Here is an 18,247-nt window from a genome sequence, read left to right as displayed (position 1 = left end):
ACCTTTTAAGTTAAAGACATTAACAGTTTAATATACTTAAAGTATCAAGAGTAAAAGTACTCATTCTGCAAAAAATGTGCCCCTATGACTGACAATTGATATTATGTTTGACGTTATTACTTGATTGTTTTGGTTCTGCATGACACATTTTACTGCTGTGGCTGCAAGTGGTGGAGCTCTTTATCTACTTTAGATATGTTTGGTTTGGTCCAGTACTTTCCAAACTAGGGTCCAGACCCCGCCAAATAGGTTGGTCAATGATCAATGGAAGTTAGAAAAAGACAAAAAAAAGTTCTGAAGTCCTAATTTTTATTTTTCAAATATTGGATCATGTGATTATTTGGTCCTGAAAAAGTTATGTAAATGAAACCATGTGAAAAGGTTATAGGTGAAAAATACTGCTTAAACCAGTAACTACAGTCATCAGATAAATGTAGTGGATTAAAAAGTACCATGTTTTTGTCTTAAATGCAATGAAGTTGAAGTATTAAGTGCTATAAAAGGAAAATACTTAGTACCTCAAAATAGCCTGCACTTACAATTTAAGGTTAGTGCTTGAGTAAATGTACTCTAATACTTTCCAGTACCTGTAACATGAGACTGGCCCTGAGTTTGACTGTGATGTAGCAGCTGAAATGAAACAGTTGTTGGTTTCAGGAAAAACAAGAACAAGCCATTCAACAAAAAGAACAAGCTATTCAAACACACAACAAATGGCTGCACAATTTTCCTAAATGGCCAATTATCAGATTTGCTTTTCCACTGGCTGTGGTTAATCGATGTTGTGCTTTATGTGCATCTGGTTGCTTCTCTCTCTCTCTCTCTCTCTCTTCCTCTCTCTCTCTCTCTCTGTCTTTATGTTTGGCTGTTTGCTTCAATCCAGGATCCAGGGATTGACATTGGCGATATCTCTGAGAGGAAGGCTCTGAGGAAGAGGCTGCAGTGTAAAACTTTCCGATGGTACCTGGTCAACATCTACCCTGAGATGAGAATGTACAGCGACACCATCGCATATGGAGTAGTAAGCCGCCTCCTTGTTCATCCCAAATGCAATCCAGCCTCTGCAAAAGCCAAAACAAGTTTAAACCTTTCCTGAGCAAATCATTTGAATCCCTTGTGTTGGGATTCGGATGGCTGCTGTCAGGAGCACAAACAGTTCAAAAAGAAGAGGTTTGCTGCAGAAACTTTGACTCTTTCCTTCTCACTTCAGAAGTTACATACAAATAATTTCCTGTTAGATTAATGTGATGGAATTGGATACATATATAGATGAGTTGAAGCTTACTTTAAATATAGATGTAGTATTTCCCACTTGAGGGCTTCGCAGCAGAATTTTATTAGTGAGAGAAGCCAGAAAAAGTGACAGCCAACAGGGCTGGCAGTGTTCTCTATTTGCCCATTCAGAGTTGTTCTCAAACAGCTTTATTTCCACGGTCCTCCCACCTCACATCACTGCGGTACAGCCTAATACACAGTGACACACATATCGCTTTATGTTGTATGGAGGATGTTTTTATTACAATTTGACAAATGGTGAAAGGATATATTAAGGAAATAGGCCAACCTCATTACATTAATTCATTACATTCATTTCTCCAAGTTACTTGACCTCATTATTCTGTATTTGTGACATGCATTTGACGGGCTAGTTTGTTGTGGTTTGAGGGGTCGTCACATGCCGTGCCAAAATATTTTATCTTTGCAAAAACATTGTTGACATTTCTAAAGAATGTGTTCGAGGTTTAAATGATTAATTTCTCCCTCACCCTCCTCCTCCTGATCTAAAAATATGGGTGAAGGGAGATGCAGGTGGAGACCAACTGTCCTCTCTAGCTCTGTATGGCAACTTTTTCGCTGAGCCATGCCCACGTTAGAATAGTACGATCAAATCTGAAGGATATTATGTTTCATTCGGACATACAGTATGTCAAAATGAAAGAACCTAAATATGCTCTAAATGCCATTTCACTCTAAGCTAATGTTGTCCCCACAGGTGTCACTGTTGCATATTTACTTTTTTTCCAGTGCCTGTGAATTCACTCATTATCAGATAGAAGTAGACATCTCCTTAGCCAATGTGGAGATGAGTCATCCCCTAGCTGCGTTCTTCTGATCTGACATCTTTACCTAATTCAATCCCCACGTAAACCACCATCCCCCGAGCTCCCTGCAGTGCAGTTTGTATCTCACAATCAGGCAAACCTTTGTCGTGATGCGCATGAATAACTTTCTGGGCCTCAAAGTCTAAGTCATGTTCATCAAGCGTAACGCTTCTGATTTACATTTTTACAAAACAAAATAAAAATGTAAGAGGATTCAGTGTATGATTCACGTGTTAGATGTTTCAGCCCGCTCATGCTTGTTCTGTATTTTTCTGTAAATGTCCTTTTAATATTTATATTCTCTTTTTGTGAATCTCAGAGAATATGCTGCGCCGAGGCTGTTATATAGCTGTAGAATCTACTGCTATATCTACAGTGTACAGATGGTCACTGTGGGATAGAAAGATCTTTCTCCTTTCTCCTTTTTTGGACGCCTGTCTCAACTCACACAACCATGTGGATACATTTTCATATCAACATGCTTAATGTTTGAATAACAGTTTTCCCTGTAGAGGAAATGATGTACTGCAGAGTTGAAGAGAGCAGTTGGTGGATGTAGCTTCCTCAGTCTCACTGTGTTTTGGCAGTAGAGGATTTTATCTGTGGACTGGACACCACACAGAAATTATCACCATTATTCAACCATTTAAATAACCTCACCAAACACGTTTGTTTTCAGTTTCCTTGTAAAATATGTAGTCTATTAAAAAATATATATACATATAGTATATATATATATAGACACACGTACATATATACACACACATACATAAATACACACAGTATAAATACTGTATGTATTTATTGAAGATACATTTTCATGTGGCTCATGTAGTTTGTTAAAGCTAATGAACATCATATCATCCTTTAAGGATAATCTTTTGCAAATATTGTTTTTTTATCTTAACCCCTCAATTGGAAAAAAGCTGAATATCCATTTTTCAAATCAAAGCAAAAACTTGCACTTTTAACCTCACGAATTTTCAAAACAGTCTACCCAAATCTCTTTCATCTCTTAAAATGTGTGGATAACTAGGTAATTTCAAAGTCTATCTTACAGCCCCTCTAAAATTCAAAAACTAGTTATGAGATCTTAAAACATTATATATTTATGAGTCAATAAGCAGCGAGGAAAGATTAAAAACAATTGTCGGGTATTATTTAGTAAGAGTTTAAGAATCAAAAACCCAGTTTGGGTGTGACTATCCCGTGAACTAACGCAAACTGTTACAATTTAATCTCAAAACAGTGTGTGTATGTAGGACCTCAACATTTACAGTGAGCTGATTCAAAAATAATAGAGTAAATATAATCCATCAGACCCAGTATTCTTTGAAAGAGGTCCACCTTTTGCTTGATAAAGTGTACAATTAAAACAACATGTTTTAATTGTGATGGACTTGAATTCAAGCTCACACTGGTCTGTACCTTGCTCGGTGTGCCTTCACAAATTTAGAAAACATTCACAGTAGCATAAATGCTTAAAAAAGAGAATAGGATGGCATATTGTCCCTGCATTTTGTACAAAATTGGCTGTGCTACTCCTCAAACGGAACATTAACATCACACACATGCAGAAATAATAAAGGAAGTGGCATACCAGGGTGACAGAGTATCGAAACACACCTAAATATGCCAAATATCTGGGTTACTTTGTGCATGCAAACACTGTATTACTGATTTTACCCCCACACAACTACTATATTTTGTGCGTGTGTGTGTGTGCGTGTGGGCATGTGTGTTTGTAAATGTGTGTGTTTTTTTTGTCGCCAGCTGAAAAACTCACTGAAGAATGATCTGTGTCTGGACCAGGGGCCCGACAATGACAATGTCCCCATACTGTATCTCTGTCACGGGATGACACCTCAGGTGAGAGCCCTCTATCACCACACCAATGTTTCATGCAGCGTGCAACATAAAGCCAGATTTAATATATCACCTCTATATTTTATTTCCATCTTGTGTTTTTCTTACTCAATAGAACCGGTTCTATCTTGAAGAAAATAACTTTCCATTTGCTTTCAGATTGGATCAAACTCAGTAGCTTTACCTCATAAACAGCATCAGGTTTTTTATTTTGCCCTTTACAGAAACACTCCTGTTTTTAAATACATAGTAAACTGTTCCCCAATGTTTCACACTTCTGCGTTTAGGGTTCACATGTCCTAACTGAGTCCAGCTCAGAATAAAATGCCACATTATAGCAGAAACACAGTGTAAAGTCCTGTTTTTTTTTATTAAGATAACTTGTACTTGAACATTTGTCTCTTTCTTTACTTTAATGCCGACAGTTAAATTTTGTACACACAGCCTGATAGACTTCTGGTTAACTTGAACCGCTTGCTTCTGTTTTTCATCAGTCAATGTCTTTAAAACCATATATGTGGACTACTTGTTCAGGTCATATCTCAGCCCAAATACTAGTGAGTTTAAGTGTCCTTACATGATAGCATGGATTGATTATCATTTACTTTCTCCAGCCTCTTCCAGGTCCTATTGATTCCTCGATCCTATTATGTCTGAGAAGATTGTTTTCAGAGATTGTTTAACCTTGCCGTGACAGTTGTAAACTTTTCTTATAAAGTGAGGCTTGATGTTAAAAGGATAAGCTCACCCTGGCTTGAATGAAGGAACACAGCTACCAAAGGCAAGCCTTATTCCCCCGTCTCCTGTTCCTTATGTGTTGTGCTTAACATGAAAATGGAACTAAACTGGCCTGGAGGAGGGTATACTTTACTACCTAAGAGGGGTTGTGCTGTGTTAAACTGACTCACCCAGGTGGTGTTTGAGTTCATGTCTGAAGATGATTGCTGGCACCGCACTCTCCAGCAGTCTAGAGGCCGCCGCTCAGCATCCGCTCTCCAGCGCCCTCTCCTTTGTTGTCACTGGGCCAGCCCCTCGCTATCTTTGTTGTAGTTCAGGTTTTAAAAGGTGTATTTATAAAGTTGTGTTGTGGGAAAGGGAGAATAGTCTTCCAGCATCTTGTCTTCAATAGTGTTCTTCATGTGGTAGCGTGTTGTTTTCAGCCGTTCTGCATCCTGCTTCTTTTCTGAATGAATCTCCTGAATGAATCTCATCACACCCACCTGCCAGTGGGTTGGGTTAAGTCAGATCAACAACACCACACCCCTTGTGTATACGTCATTCCTGACCCCCTCATCAGGCTAACTACACACTAAAACACAGACACAGACTTGATCTCACATTCTGTTCTATCTGTTGGACATTTCACACTCATTACGCCTTACGTTGATATTTGCACCGCAGTGCAAATGAATACTGATTCAGAAGAAATCTGTGTTATCTTGTGTAATCGTAACAATGCTTTTCCCCTAAAAACTTCTACAGCCCTTTCTGAGACCTAGATAACTTTAAAACCTGCTCAATATAAATCTGTTATACCGATATGTTATAAATCTCTTGTGAATCCAGGCATTTCAAACAAAGGATTGCAGGAGCACCAGGATTCCTACAGTAATCAGATTAGGCATCTCCTCTGCAAGACAAATCTAGTTTGCTCTATTTTAATGTTTTAGTGTTACATCCTCGAGAGGGCTTAGACCCTGGATTGCTTCTATAATGACACACATACATAGCAAATGTTGGCTGTAGTCAGTCAAAATGATTCGCTCAGACTTTGCATCTTAGGTGCTGCAGTAAATGCAGTACATCAACGTGCTAAAAAAAAATTGCAAAGCCATACATGAAAGGAAAGGGTATTACAAAGCTAACAATCCAACACGTGACCTACTTTACAAGAGCATGTTGTCAGCAAACATGGAGTGCAGCGCTTCAGTTTACGCAATAACAAAACATACTGACTTAAGCACAGCAACAACAAAAAGTACAGCCACGCACGGCCCTGGCAGTCTGCACTGCTCCAAAAAAAAAAAACACCACAAATACTAAAATCACATTCGTCAGACTGTTTAACATCTGGTGTGAAGGAGGCTTTTTGGGCAATACGAGACAAATAAGACTAGATTAAAAGAAGCATCAGAGTAAAAGTTAAGACAAGCAGAAATGGCCCTGATATCAAAGAACATATCTTTGACAGCTAATGAAAGGTGCTGATTCAGAGCCCGAGCCTACTTATGAAAGGTATAGACTTTCACAGACAGAGTCACTGTTTACAGGAATTGTTTGCTCTGATATGGATCTAACTCCCCTGTTCTCTTGTTACGCATCTTTTGTCATATGTATTCTGCTAAAAAATTGATGTTGCCTCCCTTCCATTTAGTTTTTGTTCATTTGTTTGTTTTAAGCTGCTACTAGAATGAGGATTCAGATCCTTTACTTAAAGCTACATTGTGTAACGTTTCTAGTTACAGTTCAAATCTGTGTTGCACGTTCACAAACATGTCCTTTTTAAGAATATTGACCACCACCATCAATTTCAAGTATTCCCATTGGCTTGAAATGTTTCATTTGCACTTGCTGAACTGGGGTAGACTCTCCATAGTCATGCACCATCTAGAAATATGTTATCTAGTAAGGGAAATACAGGCTATACTGCTCCGCCTTTCACGTAAGGGTTCAGGTGTTGTCGCTTCCCGGCCCAGCAAGTTTTTAAAAAGGAAACACAAGGAACACACATATTCAAAATCCAAATTTTAGGAAAAGGATTCTTCTTCTTCGCACAGAAAGTTAAAATGGATATTGAAAAGAGCAAGGGACTGGAGTCATCAGAAAGAAGAGAGAACTCCTTTGGACGCACACACCAAATTCCAACAAGTTAATTATCCTCTAGACCGCTGCACTCTCTTTATCTTTTTCTCTCCTTTTTGTCGGGTGGCGCACGTGCCCGCTTGTCATGTGAAGGGTGCATCCCTGCTACTCTTTGACATGCACTCTTACAACCACGGTTAATAGACCGCCTTTTGTACACTCCTGCTTTTTGAAGCGTGATTGCTACCAGAGCTGCAATACGTACTTTGAACTACGTTGCGGTGGAGAGTTGATTGTGATATATAATCTCAACGCTAGTTGGGAGAAATTCTTATACAATGTAGCGTTAAGCCAAAACAAAATTCACTAAGCAAAATTCTACTTAAAGAAAAGCACATTATCGGCTAAATGTATGACAAATATCACAATACAAAGAACACTGCAAAAATCACGGCACCTCCACTGATGAATTATTATAATGAAATTTGTTAGATTAATAGTTATGCTTTGTTAGCAGCATTTTACTAGTTTGCTGGTCAAGGCGGAGCTAATTTTAACAATATTAAACAGTATAGTTTGATACTTCCAACCAACCAAGGGGTTGGGCTGAAATAAATCTGATGGGTCATTAGAAAATGAATAGGGGAACATAAGTACAGCACTGGGGTAAATTCAATTCTGTCTGTAAATGCATCCACAATTTGCCTCTCCTTTTACTCTTTCTCGCTCTTGCTCTCTCATGTTTATACCACTATGCCTTTTACTCTTTACTGAGCATTCTTCTCTTGCTTTGTTCCTGGGGGTTAGGTTTAGGGATTTTCAGTTTTTGTCAGCTGAATATGAGCAAAAAGGCTGCTGTGAAAAAGGCTTTCAGAGAGAGTAAAATTATTTGGGTTTTCTCCCTATTCCTTAATTAATAATGAGCTTCTTTTGTGCCTTGCCTTGTCTTTCCTTGTCCACCATTTATTCATGATAGCTGTATAAATATACATATTTAGTGTATGTAAATGTCTCTTTCAGACCCAAAGACAACCCAAGAGCAAGCCTCATTTGCTGCATTGTTTATTACCTGTATAATCATATACAGATCTAGAGGGACCATTATCTAAATGCCAACCACAGCAGTCTGAACCTACATTTTAGCACTATGCATTATGTTTATGTGTTGTTTCTTGCAGAATGTGTACTACACCAGTACTCAGCAGCTCCATATTGGGCTTCTCAGTCCCACCGTTGATGATGACGACAACAAGTGCCTGGTCGACGTGAATAGCAGGCCTCGCCTCATTGAGTGCAGCTATGCCGCAGCCAAACGCATGAAGCTCAACTGGCTCTTCACTCAGGTGACAACCCATGAACACAGCTGCCACACATGGTCAGAAAGCACAACATTCAGTTTTCAGTTTCTATTCAGCCTCATTTAAGTTATTTTGTTGAATGTGACTGTGAATGTGGTAGCTTTTAACCATGCCAGTGGTTTAATTTACTGTTTGACTCAGTTCATTTAGATGAGTCATTGAAACTTAATGATTGTCTTTCTTTATTAGCTGAGCTTGCAAACTGTGTTTTAACAGCACAAGCAGCCTCCTACTCAACATGGCCCATGACAGTGGGGGAAATGGATTTAATGTATGCTTTGATTTGGGCTCAAAAGACCTCATATTGAAATCTGCCATGAGTCCAGTGCTAATTATAGATTTTGTTCCACTAAGTTGCATTACAGCCAAATATGTATACAATCTCGAATGTGCTTTATATTAAACATTTGTTGTAACCCAGAGTACAAAAGTTTAGTGCTGAACTCCTGCTACAGGTGTATCTATTTGGTTTTACAAAGCAATTGACACAAAGTGGGAAGAGCTTTGTATGCTTAAGCTCATACGTCACATAGCTCTCACAAGTTTTAAGTGCTTACTTCAGTTACCTTTTGTATAAATTAGTAAGCAGGATGGGGACATATTAGCAAGGTTGGAGAGTATCAAGTCTCTAAAATACGGCATCAATTATTGACACAGTTTTGACTGCACAAATGCAAAGTGTCAAGCTCAAACTGAAATAGACTTGCCTTGATGCAGCCATAGCAACTTTGGAGAACAGTGCACTAGCAATCATTTAGAGTAAATATCTAATTGCGATTCATTTTTGACTGATATTGCAGTTGTGATATGAGTCAAGATATACGAGGGGATGATAATTATTGCATCTTTATTCTCATTTTCATTGAACTAACTGTGGAATATGATTTGTGGGCCGGAACATCTCTGCAGCACCATGCTACTTCTTCAGAATGGTTCTTTAACACATATTTTGCCTTGAACAAGTATGCAATTTGGATATTGCAGAAGTCCATGTTGTGATGTTTCTTTTGTTTTATCTTATTTAAAATGTTGCAGAAAACCTGATTTACTAAAAATATAACCTCATCCACTTTAAAACCCTCCTTTATCCACAAAGGAGTGATCTTGATGAGCCTTGATTTCTGAAAGAAATTATATCCATGCTTGCATGTAAAGATTCTTCATGTGTTGGTGCTGTTTAGAAAAGCAAGCACATGTTTGGTGGGTGTGGGACTGTATGGTTTGTTCTGCTTTTGTGTTTTGTGGATATGTGTGGGTGATGCTTTTTTTATTGTTCTGTAACAAATACCAAATGTTCTGTTGGGCTATAAAGCAGAGTTGCATATGAATAATGCAAACCAATACACCCTAAACCAAATAACAATCTTCCCACATGCTACATGCTCACTGTCAACATATACATTCATAAGACAATGCTGAAAACTTACATTTTACAAAACAGTATTTCACATGAAAAACCATCCTAATTGGAGACAATACAATACTAAAAATCCCCAAATATTGCAGGTTTTGTAAATAATCTGATAGGTAACTAGTGACTGTGTTGAATATTTGACTCTGAAATTCAGCAGAGTAGGCCCACTATTTAACAAAAGCAGTAATAACTAAAACAAAAGGAGGTATGCTGGGGTCCAAGTATGCACCAACCCAAGAGTATGAGGCTGTTTCTGAATCTGTATCTGAGAGTGATCGGCTAGAATGTGGTTTGTTGGTTTTTGTTGCCTTTCTTGTACCCCTAGTGTTTGACGTTTACGACCCCTGTGTTGTCTCCCGAGATCGGGCTTTTTCACAGTGTATTCAGGGGTCAGGCAGTTAGTGGATCAAGGAGAGATGCCTACGATTTCAGACCAAAATGAAATTGCACTGAAAACATACAGGAACTCATAGTGCATCTTTAAGTTTACAAAAAGCCTTGATTGCCCCATTTACTGCTTTTATGGGCTGGCTCAGGACACTACTACATAGTGGTCCATAAATGCCCACTTTCAGCAGTTATTACCAATCTGTTATCTATAAAATAAAATGTCTCTTGGAACACACACAGGCCAAACTGATAATAGTATTGACAAGAGCTTTTCCTTTGCAGCTCTCTCCACACTGTATTGACTGCTTAAGGCCTCCTCTTCAGTCACTTGCCTTTGTCTGCCCTGACACTGTAATGAGAAAATCCTGCTGGAGTATTTTAGAAGAGCTGATGTGCTCAGCTCTGTAAACAGCTGTCTTATTAAAGTTTTTAAATTGTTGGACTAGAATTGTTTTGCACTAAAGATTTTGCTAATCCTGAAGGCCGATTTCTCACCTGCCAATAAATTAAATGATTGATTTAAACAATATTGTGATGGTTCTGAAACTACAAGATTTCCAAGTCTATGTTTTTTTTCCAATTTCTCTTCCACCTCTATACCAGGTGTTTTTGTCTGTATTGGCTTTGTGATTTTTTTTTTTCTATTATTCTTTCAAAATCTTGGCCCTTTCTTGGAAGAACACTAATGACTACACTGGCAATTGCATAGTTGTTTTTGCCTTGAAACCATGTTGATGCTATCTGGTGGGCCCAATGAGGATGGTAGTGTGATTCAGCCAAAACCTTCAGGGCGCTTCAGCAGCACACATCCGTATCCATTCACAGCAGTGCGGGTTTAAAGGAGGCCAGTTATATTGCACACACAAATTGTTCTTCTGGAGCACAATTTTCACCAGCCTGCTTTTTTATCTTTTCAGGGAGGATCCATTCAGAACAGGAAATCAAAGAGATGCCTAGAGCTCGTAGCGAGCAGCGACAATGAGTTTGGCTACCAACTGGCTCTGCAGAAATGCACTGGACAAAAATGGTTCATCACAAACGTGATGTTTAGCAGCACCTTATGATTGATTGCTGAAGGTAACACTGGAGTGAATAGATGGAGTTGTTTCTTTTGTGTTCATATGTGTGAAAGGATAAGTAGCAGGAGTCCAACAGAAGAGCGGTGCATGGTTGAACACATCATTTTGAGCACCACGATGTCCTCTGGTTAGCTGGAGTCGACATCACATCGTAAATGTTAAACATTTTATTTTGCCTACATGATCAGCCATAGTTGGCGGATATTTTGCAGATTTGACAAGGTAGTATAATTAGTATATTTTGTGGTAAATACAGTACAGTCAGATTTTTGTTGACTTAAAAGATGTAATGGGTCATATATGTTTTTGTACTTTGTTCATAATTGCTACTGTGTAGCAAGCTTTCCGAAACCTGTCCCTGCTGTAATTATTTTATTTTAGTGTCTCAGGTTTGTAGGTTTATTATACTGTACAGTTGTTGGGAAAGGTTGGAATAAATCTAAAAGATTATAGATTATTTTCTAAATGTAAATATTTTGATTATTTGTAATATATAACAGTAAAATAACTGATGTAAACTACTGAGTGCATGTGCTTTTTTTCCTTTAATGTTGTACATTTGGTGATTCAAATCTTTAATCAAGGGTCGCCCTATCATTTAATTCAAAAGTACTTGAATCTGCTATCAATGCCAAAAGATTTTTTGTGAGTGCATTGGCGCTGAGAGTTCAATGCACTTAAGAAAACAAAAACACACGCAAATGTGCAAAACCTTTTCACCAGTTTGACAACACATACAGCTTTTCTCAACTGCTAAAGTACTAAAACCCATTGGCTGAACAAAGTTCTCAGTTGCCTGAACTCATTCAGCTAATTGTGCAGTCTGTTGTCAATACCTTAAACCATTTCATATGGTAAAACACAATTTACAGATCTCACTTGGACGTTTCAGCAAAACTCTGAACTCATTCTCAAAACACTTTCTGCACTCAAATGCACAAGTCATCCATAATGGTGAACACTAGTGGCAACAATCAAATACAAATAGAGAACAAATCAAATACAAATAGAGAACCCATGTCATTGATTGAACAGAACCACTCAAAATTGTTTTCATTTGCTTTAAGTTATATGACATAACCAATATACCGTTGCCTCAGGAGGAAGAATATTGCTTGTGATGTCCACGAAGTGCTGTGGTCTGACCCAGTCCAAAGACAAGAAGAAGCACATTGATCACATGTTTACTCCTTTGATTTTTGTCCCTTTTTAGTATTGTATACTGTAGTACAGTGCCTTGTAGGCTGTATACTGTACAATGAACAAATCGCCCTGAACATTGTGCTTTCCATTTGTTACGTAACAGTACTGACTGATTGACTGATTGCAGGTTCATTTCAACAAAGAACAAGAATTACAGTATCACAGAGACAAGTTTGTGTGATGCAGGGTACAGTACTGTAAACATAGACTTACAAGAAGGAGAAATTGCAAAGCAGAGTAGTAATTTCTGATAAATCTAGAGCTACTATGATAGAACATGTTTTCGTTCAGCAAAAGACATTGGCAGAAAAATTAAAATAAATGTTTTGAGATTAAAAATGTACTTCTCCCTGAGAACTATGTTTTAAACGATGAGTTTTCTATTTGTTGGTGTATTGTTTACTGACTGCTTAATAGTGTATATTTTGATCACTTTGTTTATGATTTGAGAGCAGTGTTTGATTTTGAACATTGGTAAAACTGTTTTGAGGCAAAACTTTCACATTGCAAGAAGTCAGAGGTTTCCAGGGGACATTCAAACTGATGAACATGCCCATGCACATGAGAAGTGGTTTGTAGCTCAGTTACTTGTGACTTATACTTGTTTCCACAGGAGACGTAGCGTGAGCAGCACATTGGCCAAACAGCTAAAACGCCTCGTGTAAACATATCGTAGCGTGACAGGATTTATTAGCCTGAACACTATGTACACTATAGATATTTGCTGTGCAGTATGTAAAATACAATTAGAAAGTTGTTGTTTTTTCTATTAGTTTAGTTTTTTACAGTTTTTTTCCTGTGTTGAACTCTCAGGGCCACCTAAAATTTGGCCTTTAAAGGAGAACTTTTTTTGTCTGAGAACACAGACTGATCTACATGCGCACAAAGCATTTAGAAATGACTAAGTCATGGAAGTGATGTCCTCAGTTTGTAATGATAAATGCAGGGAACGGAGCTGAGAAACGGGCTGCTTTCTGCTCTGACTGTTGTGTGCATCTGGGGAGGAGACGAGTTGCACAGCCTGTTTTCAACATGCCACTCCTCATTACCATCCACATTCAAGCAGAGCTCTGCAAACCATGGCATTAAATAAACATGGAAACCCACTTTCATCAAAAGGACCTCCCTCACTGACACTTCGTAATATATGCAATGCAAGCGCCTCTGCATGCTCAAACCTTTGAATGAAAGCAGTCAACAAAACAGTATTCCCATGCATATTACTTACGTCCTCTTTTAGTTGACCACTCATCCTGTTTGCTTGCTGGTACCCGTTCCAAACACTAGCTTTCAGGTTTAAAATGACTGTAGATATGACATCTGTGTGTGTGTGTGTGCACATTTGTTTAATATTCTATTATCATACATACATTTATTACCCTTGTTTATTTACAACATCATCTTGTGCCAGAAAATAATTTGAAATATTTATATATTTTAAGGATGGCAGGAAGTACACTGCAGAGATTAAATTTCATGTAAATGTGCAGTAAAATATACATCCAACTGTATCACATTGATGGAACTGTCTCTGTGTGAACATTAGTCACGTACAATATCCCAGAAAAGTTCTGGCCTGATTTGGATGAAGCCGGGCTCATAATGTCTGTTTTCCCTTTTGAGATCTAGCATTGGCAAAATTACAGTCATTTGCTTTGATATGAAAATTAAAGACTGACAGGTACATCTTCTTTCTGAACATTTTATTCATATGAGCAATTTGTAATGCTGTATGTTTTGTGTGCTTTATTTTTAAATGTTAAATGTAGTTTTGAAATCCAACACAAGATCCATCTGGCGATTTAAAACTAAATCTACTGCCAGACATAGTGTGTCTCCTGACATAGCTATTGGCTATTGTACTTTGTCAAATAAAACTAGTAGGGGCTCATTATGTATTTCTTTTTTTGTGTGGCATTTTTAGGCCTTTATTTCTTACAGGACAGCTTAAAAAAGGGAGAGAAAGGGGGAATGACATGCAGCAAAGAGCCACAGGTCAGAACCAAACCTGTGGTCGCTGCATTGATGACTGAGCCTCTGTATATGGGAGCGTGCTTTACCAGGTGAGCTACCCATGCACCCACTCAGTAGGTATTTTAATGGTACTCTGTATGTACACAATGTAATTTACAGGCTGTAATTTAAAGCTTGACCGTAGCTCACATAGCATGGCATTAAAGTCCAGTTAATGAGCTGAAGCAATAGTTGGATGAGAAGATTGAGTAGTCAGTCAGCTTAGCTTAGCACAAATGTATTTACATGTTGCTGCGAGCACTCAACGCTCCTTGGTGTGTTTTCGGCGTTACTTGCGGTTCGGGAGTTCCAGGTTAACCGACTGAAGTCATTGATGTGTGGTTAAACCAAAGGCTTTGGTTTCAGAACAGACAGCAGATTAAGGAAGTGAGAAATTCTCTCCCTAGTATGCAGATTATATCGAAATCACGCTCACCTCTCCCTTTTCCCTTTACACCTCTACCCTCCACATCAAAATGATGACAGAGTTGAAACTGAAAACCTCTGTCGCTAAACAAAACTGTCAGGAAGAGTGACGTGAAGAATAAAACAGAAGATAGTCATTGAAATACACATCAGAATGCAAAAAACAAGTGTTACATTTTTTAATGCCTGTGTTTTATTTTTCCATGAAACTTCCATGAAAGGCTTCAATGCTGACGTTTCCAACTTGTTTCTTACGGTAGCTTCATATTTAGCGTGTCAATATGGGATTGGTATAGATATTCTCTAACTCTCGACAGAAATCAAATACACGTATATCTCAAAATGTTCAACTATTCCTAAAATAAAATCAATGTCTCACCCCCCCCACCCCCACCTCTCTCTTGCTCTCTTTCCCTCTCCACCCTGTGTTTCTGTTTCTCTCTATACCTCTATAATTCAGCTTTTGACTCTTTGTCTCTTGTGGGGAAAAAAGCTCTGAGAAGCAACTTATCATGTCTTGTCATTATTTTCTGCCCCTGACACAGTGACATAAAACATAGAGGAATATATTCCTGGCTGAAAATCTTAGTGTGATCAGGGGAATCAGTTGAAATTTGAATACCATATGGCAAAAGAAAGCAGCTTGTGAGAAGTGAGAACATCTGAACGCCCCTCAGGATCCAGCAGAGAGGAAGTTTTGCCTTTCCTGCAGGTGAGCCACAGGTGGTTGAGGGGAAATTGTCAGTACCTGCAGGGCGCATGGGACAACACATAGAAACAAAACATGGGAATTATCCATGCAGCTATGCTTGACAGTTGAAATTAAACATAAATCCTGGTAAATATGAAATGACTCTTAATTTACAGAAAGACAACAGCTTTATGGGCAAGAGGCTTTAAGCAAAAAACTTTAAAAGATTTAAAAAAACAACAACAAAGTGTGTGGGTGTGAAAAAAGCAAAGATGCTTCACATGTGGATAAATCACGGTGAATTGTTTTCTGTGACAGTGAATTTAATTTGTAACTGTGTTGCCATGGCTACAAGTTCTTATCTGCATATTCTCAGATATCCCCAGGCATCTGGCCATAGGTGAGCACATTAGCTGAAAAGACCTGACTGAATGTAATTGCCCACAGATGCAGATGTAATTTTAATCTTTGCCCTTTTTATGTCATGCTTGAATGCTTTGACCTATGCAAATGAACAAGCTGACAAATCTATTTGTTTTTGTGCATATCTGTCTGTGCTGTATGTGAGGTAAAAGGGTGTAATGGTGGATAAGGGATTTGCTGTGGTGGAAACGAAGCTAATGGGGAGGCTTGAAGTCATAATGAAAAGGTTTAAAGTGAGGGGTAAATCATCTGTAATCTCACCCATGCAGACATGTTCCAGTACAGGAGATTTCTTACAGTTCTGCAAGTAAACATGTTACTGGTATTAATAATATAGTGTAAAACATTCCCAGAATATAATTTCAAACACACACACTTAAAGTTACTATTAAATACTCTCATATAGAAATGCCAATAATAAATGTAAAAATGGATACATAACTACTGACTACAACTGACATAATGCAGTGTTATTCTTTGACCATACAGTCTACTTTTTTCCTGTGAAAATGAGCATTCCTCTTCTTTTAGCTCTGTTTTTGTCTCCACCAACTCATGACAGAAATACCTGGTTCATTAGCCCAAAATGTTCCACTGTGTTCCCTAGCCAGTTGCTAACTTCCTCTGTTTGCTGTTCAGGACTTGGCAGGTAGCACACAGTAGATTTGTGGGGCTTTTTTGCTCATAAACAGCCTGCTGTGGCCGTAATAATGCTGTTTACTACAATTGAGTTGCAAGTTGAAAAACCAAAACAATGAGCTAAAAAGAAGGTAAATGCTGCATAGAGCTGAGCGGAACAGCAGAGTCAGGTGATTTTCTGTGGATTCAGCACTATAAATGCCACATCTCACATAATCTTTTTATTGATTGTACCTATGAATTACTGTTGTGCAGCTTAAAAACATTTCCTTGCATGAATATTTCAGGCTTGGTGTTTTTTTCATTTATATTTACTTTGCTTTAAGCAATTAAAACAATGAGCCAAAGTTAAGCTTTCTGCCAGTCAACTGAATCAAAAACATATTTTATGAAGCTATACGGCTCACTACCTGAGCAGCTGGGATCTCACTGTACTTTACTACTGTTAGATTCAATAAATAAGTAAGAGGATTTACATATTGTGACATTTTATCCATTTTAATTTTGCTGGATTTTGACAGTGATGGCTCCAAGAGGAAGTCTATAAATTAGATTAAACTGTGAAAATGGGTATTGACTGCAGTAATTAGTAACTTCTCACTGAAGGTAATGTGCCTGCCTCTGTGGAAAGTCTTTGTGAATACAATACCTCTTTTAGAAGCAGGTATCAGTTGCTGCTGAATCACTGATCAGGGTCTTGATTTACTTTACTGAATCAAACCTGCTTAATATTTTAATCTGAATGAAAACCTAGAAGTTGCTTTTAATTGTATGTCTTTTGTTTTACCAACTATCTAACTGTAATTCTGTCTAAACATTTGTGAAATCTGATCAATAGATTTGACTTAAAAGCAATAAATAAACTCCAATCAAAATTTATTTTTGCAAGTAGATCTCCACAATTTAATCAGAGAAAAGCCAGAAAACCTTTCTGAAGATCACACTCTATAGGGTGATCCAATCCGTTCTTGTCACCAAAAGGCTAGAAGCTTTTTGACAAGCTGGTAGTGAAAATGTGTTGGCTTGTCATACACACGTTACATCAGTTTCAATCAAACATATTTATGGTCCATTTTGCTGTGACAACAAAGGTCTGCCTCACTAACAATACCCACCCCTGACAACACTGGCCTGAGGAATTTCAGATAGACAGTTTCCTCTAAATGAGTGGAAAATGCTGCAGTTCCTGAACTCGCATCAGAGACACACTCCAACAATGTCTAATCACTGAAATCTGGATTAGACTCTGCCTCTCCACTCCTGCAGAGCTGCTGAGAAAGACATCATATGAGCATTGAAGCAAAACTCTATTTCTATTCTTGTCCTCCTGTGCGCAGAGCTGCATTTGATACAAGATCCTCCGGAACACACAAATTGATCATAAAAGCTTCCTGTGCTGAAGATGATCCTGCTTCTGTTCTTCCACTGGAATTACATTTCTAAGATTGCGGTTTGTCTAAGTAAACACAAAGAGCTCTGCACAGTTTATGTATTAAAAAATTGGGTTTCATGCAGATTATAGAACTCGGGTTGCTGTATCATCTGTTTTTTGGATTAACATGAAACTTAAAAGACTGTCACTTTCAAATGTGTGCTATTCTGAAATCCTGACTGCAGATAAGATTGACTGCTTCTCTGCACCTGTTTCCCACAATCTGTCAATCAACCTGTCTCTGTCAATGCACGTTTTAACCTTTGCTTTGCATTCCACTACATTTCTAATATATATACATACAGTCTATGGTATGAATAATCAGACATAACTTAAATAACATAACATAAAGAGCAATACTGAATTTGAAACATTAGCTCAACTAAAGTAGAAGAAATACTCTATAGCC

The 18,247-nt window shown here is 38.0% G+C and overlaps 1 protein-coding gene and 1 long non-coding RNA gene across 3 annotated transcripts in view; both read left to right on the top strand.

The window, feature by feature from the left end:
• Window positions 1-11,708, top strand: part of galnt18b (UDP-N-acetyl-alpha-D-galactosamine:polypeptide N-acetylgalactosaminyltransferase 18b) — a 71,544-nt gene extending 59,836 nt beyond the window's left edge. Inside the window, exons 8-11 of one of the 2 annotated variants that reach the window (XM_034871718.1) lie at window positions 884-1,021; window positions 3,876-3,971; window positions 7,949-8,113; window positions 10,850-11,708. In XM_034871718.1, the coding sequence (XP_034727609.1) occupies window positions 884-1,021; window positions 3,876-3,971; window positions 7,949-8,113; window positions 10,850-10,996 (546 nt within the window). In that variant the 3' untranslated portion in view covers window positions 10,997-11,708. Of the gene's footprint in view, window positions 1-883; window positions 1,171-3,875; window positions 3,972-7,948; window positions 8,114-10,849 lie in introns of those variants that run through there. The other variant, XR_004656633.1, reaches the window with a different exon arrangement.
• A 1,032-nt stretch (window positions 11,709-12,740) lies between these two features.
• On the top strand, window positions 12,741-15,036 carry LOC117944693. The gene is made up of 2 exons (XR_004656636.1): window positions 12,741-12,949; window positions 13,003-15,036. It is a non-coding gene; the product is annotated as an uncharacterized LOC117944693 (long non-coding RNA).
• Window positions 15,037-18,247: the final 3,211 nt, after the last annotated feature.

The sequence above is a fragment of the Etheostoma cragini genome, chromosome 1 (assembly GCF_013103735.1).
Source record: "Etheostoma cragini isolate CJK2018 chromosome 1, CSU_Ecrag_1.0, whole genome shotgun sequence".
NCBI lineage: Eukaryota > Metazoa > Chordata > Actinopteri > Perciformes > Percidae > Etheostoma > Etheostoma cragini.
This window is presented reverse-complemented; position numbering and strand designations above follow the sequence as displayed.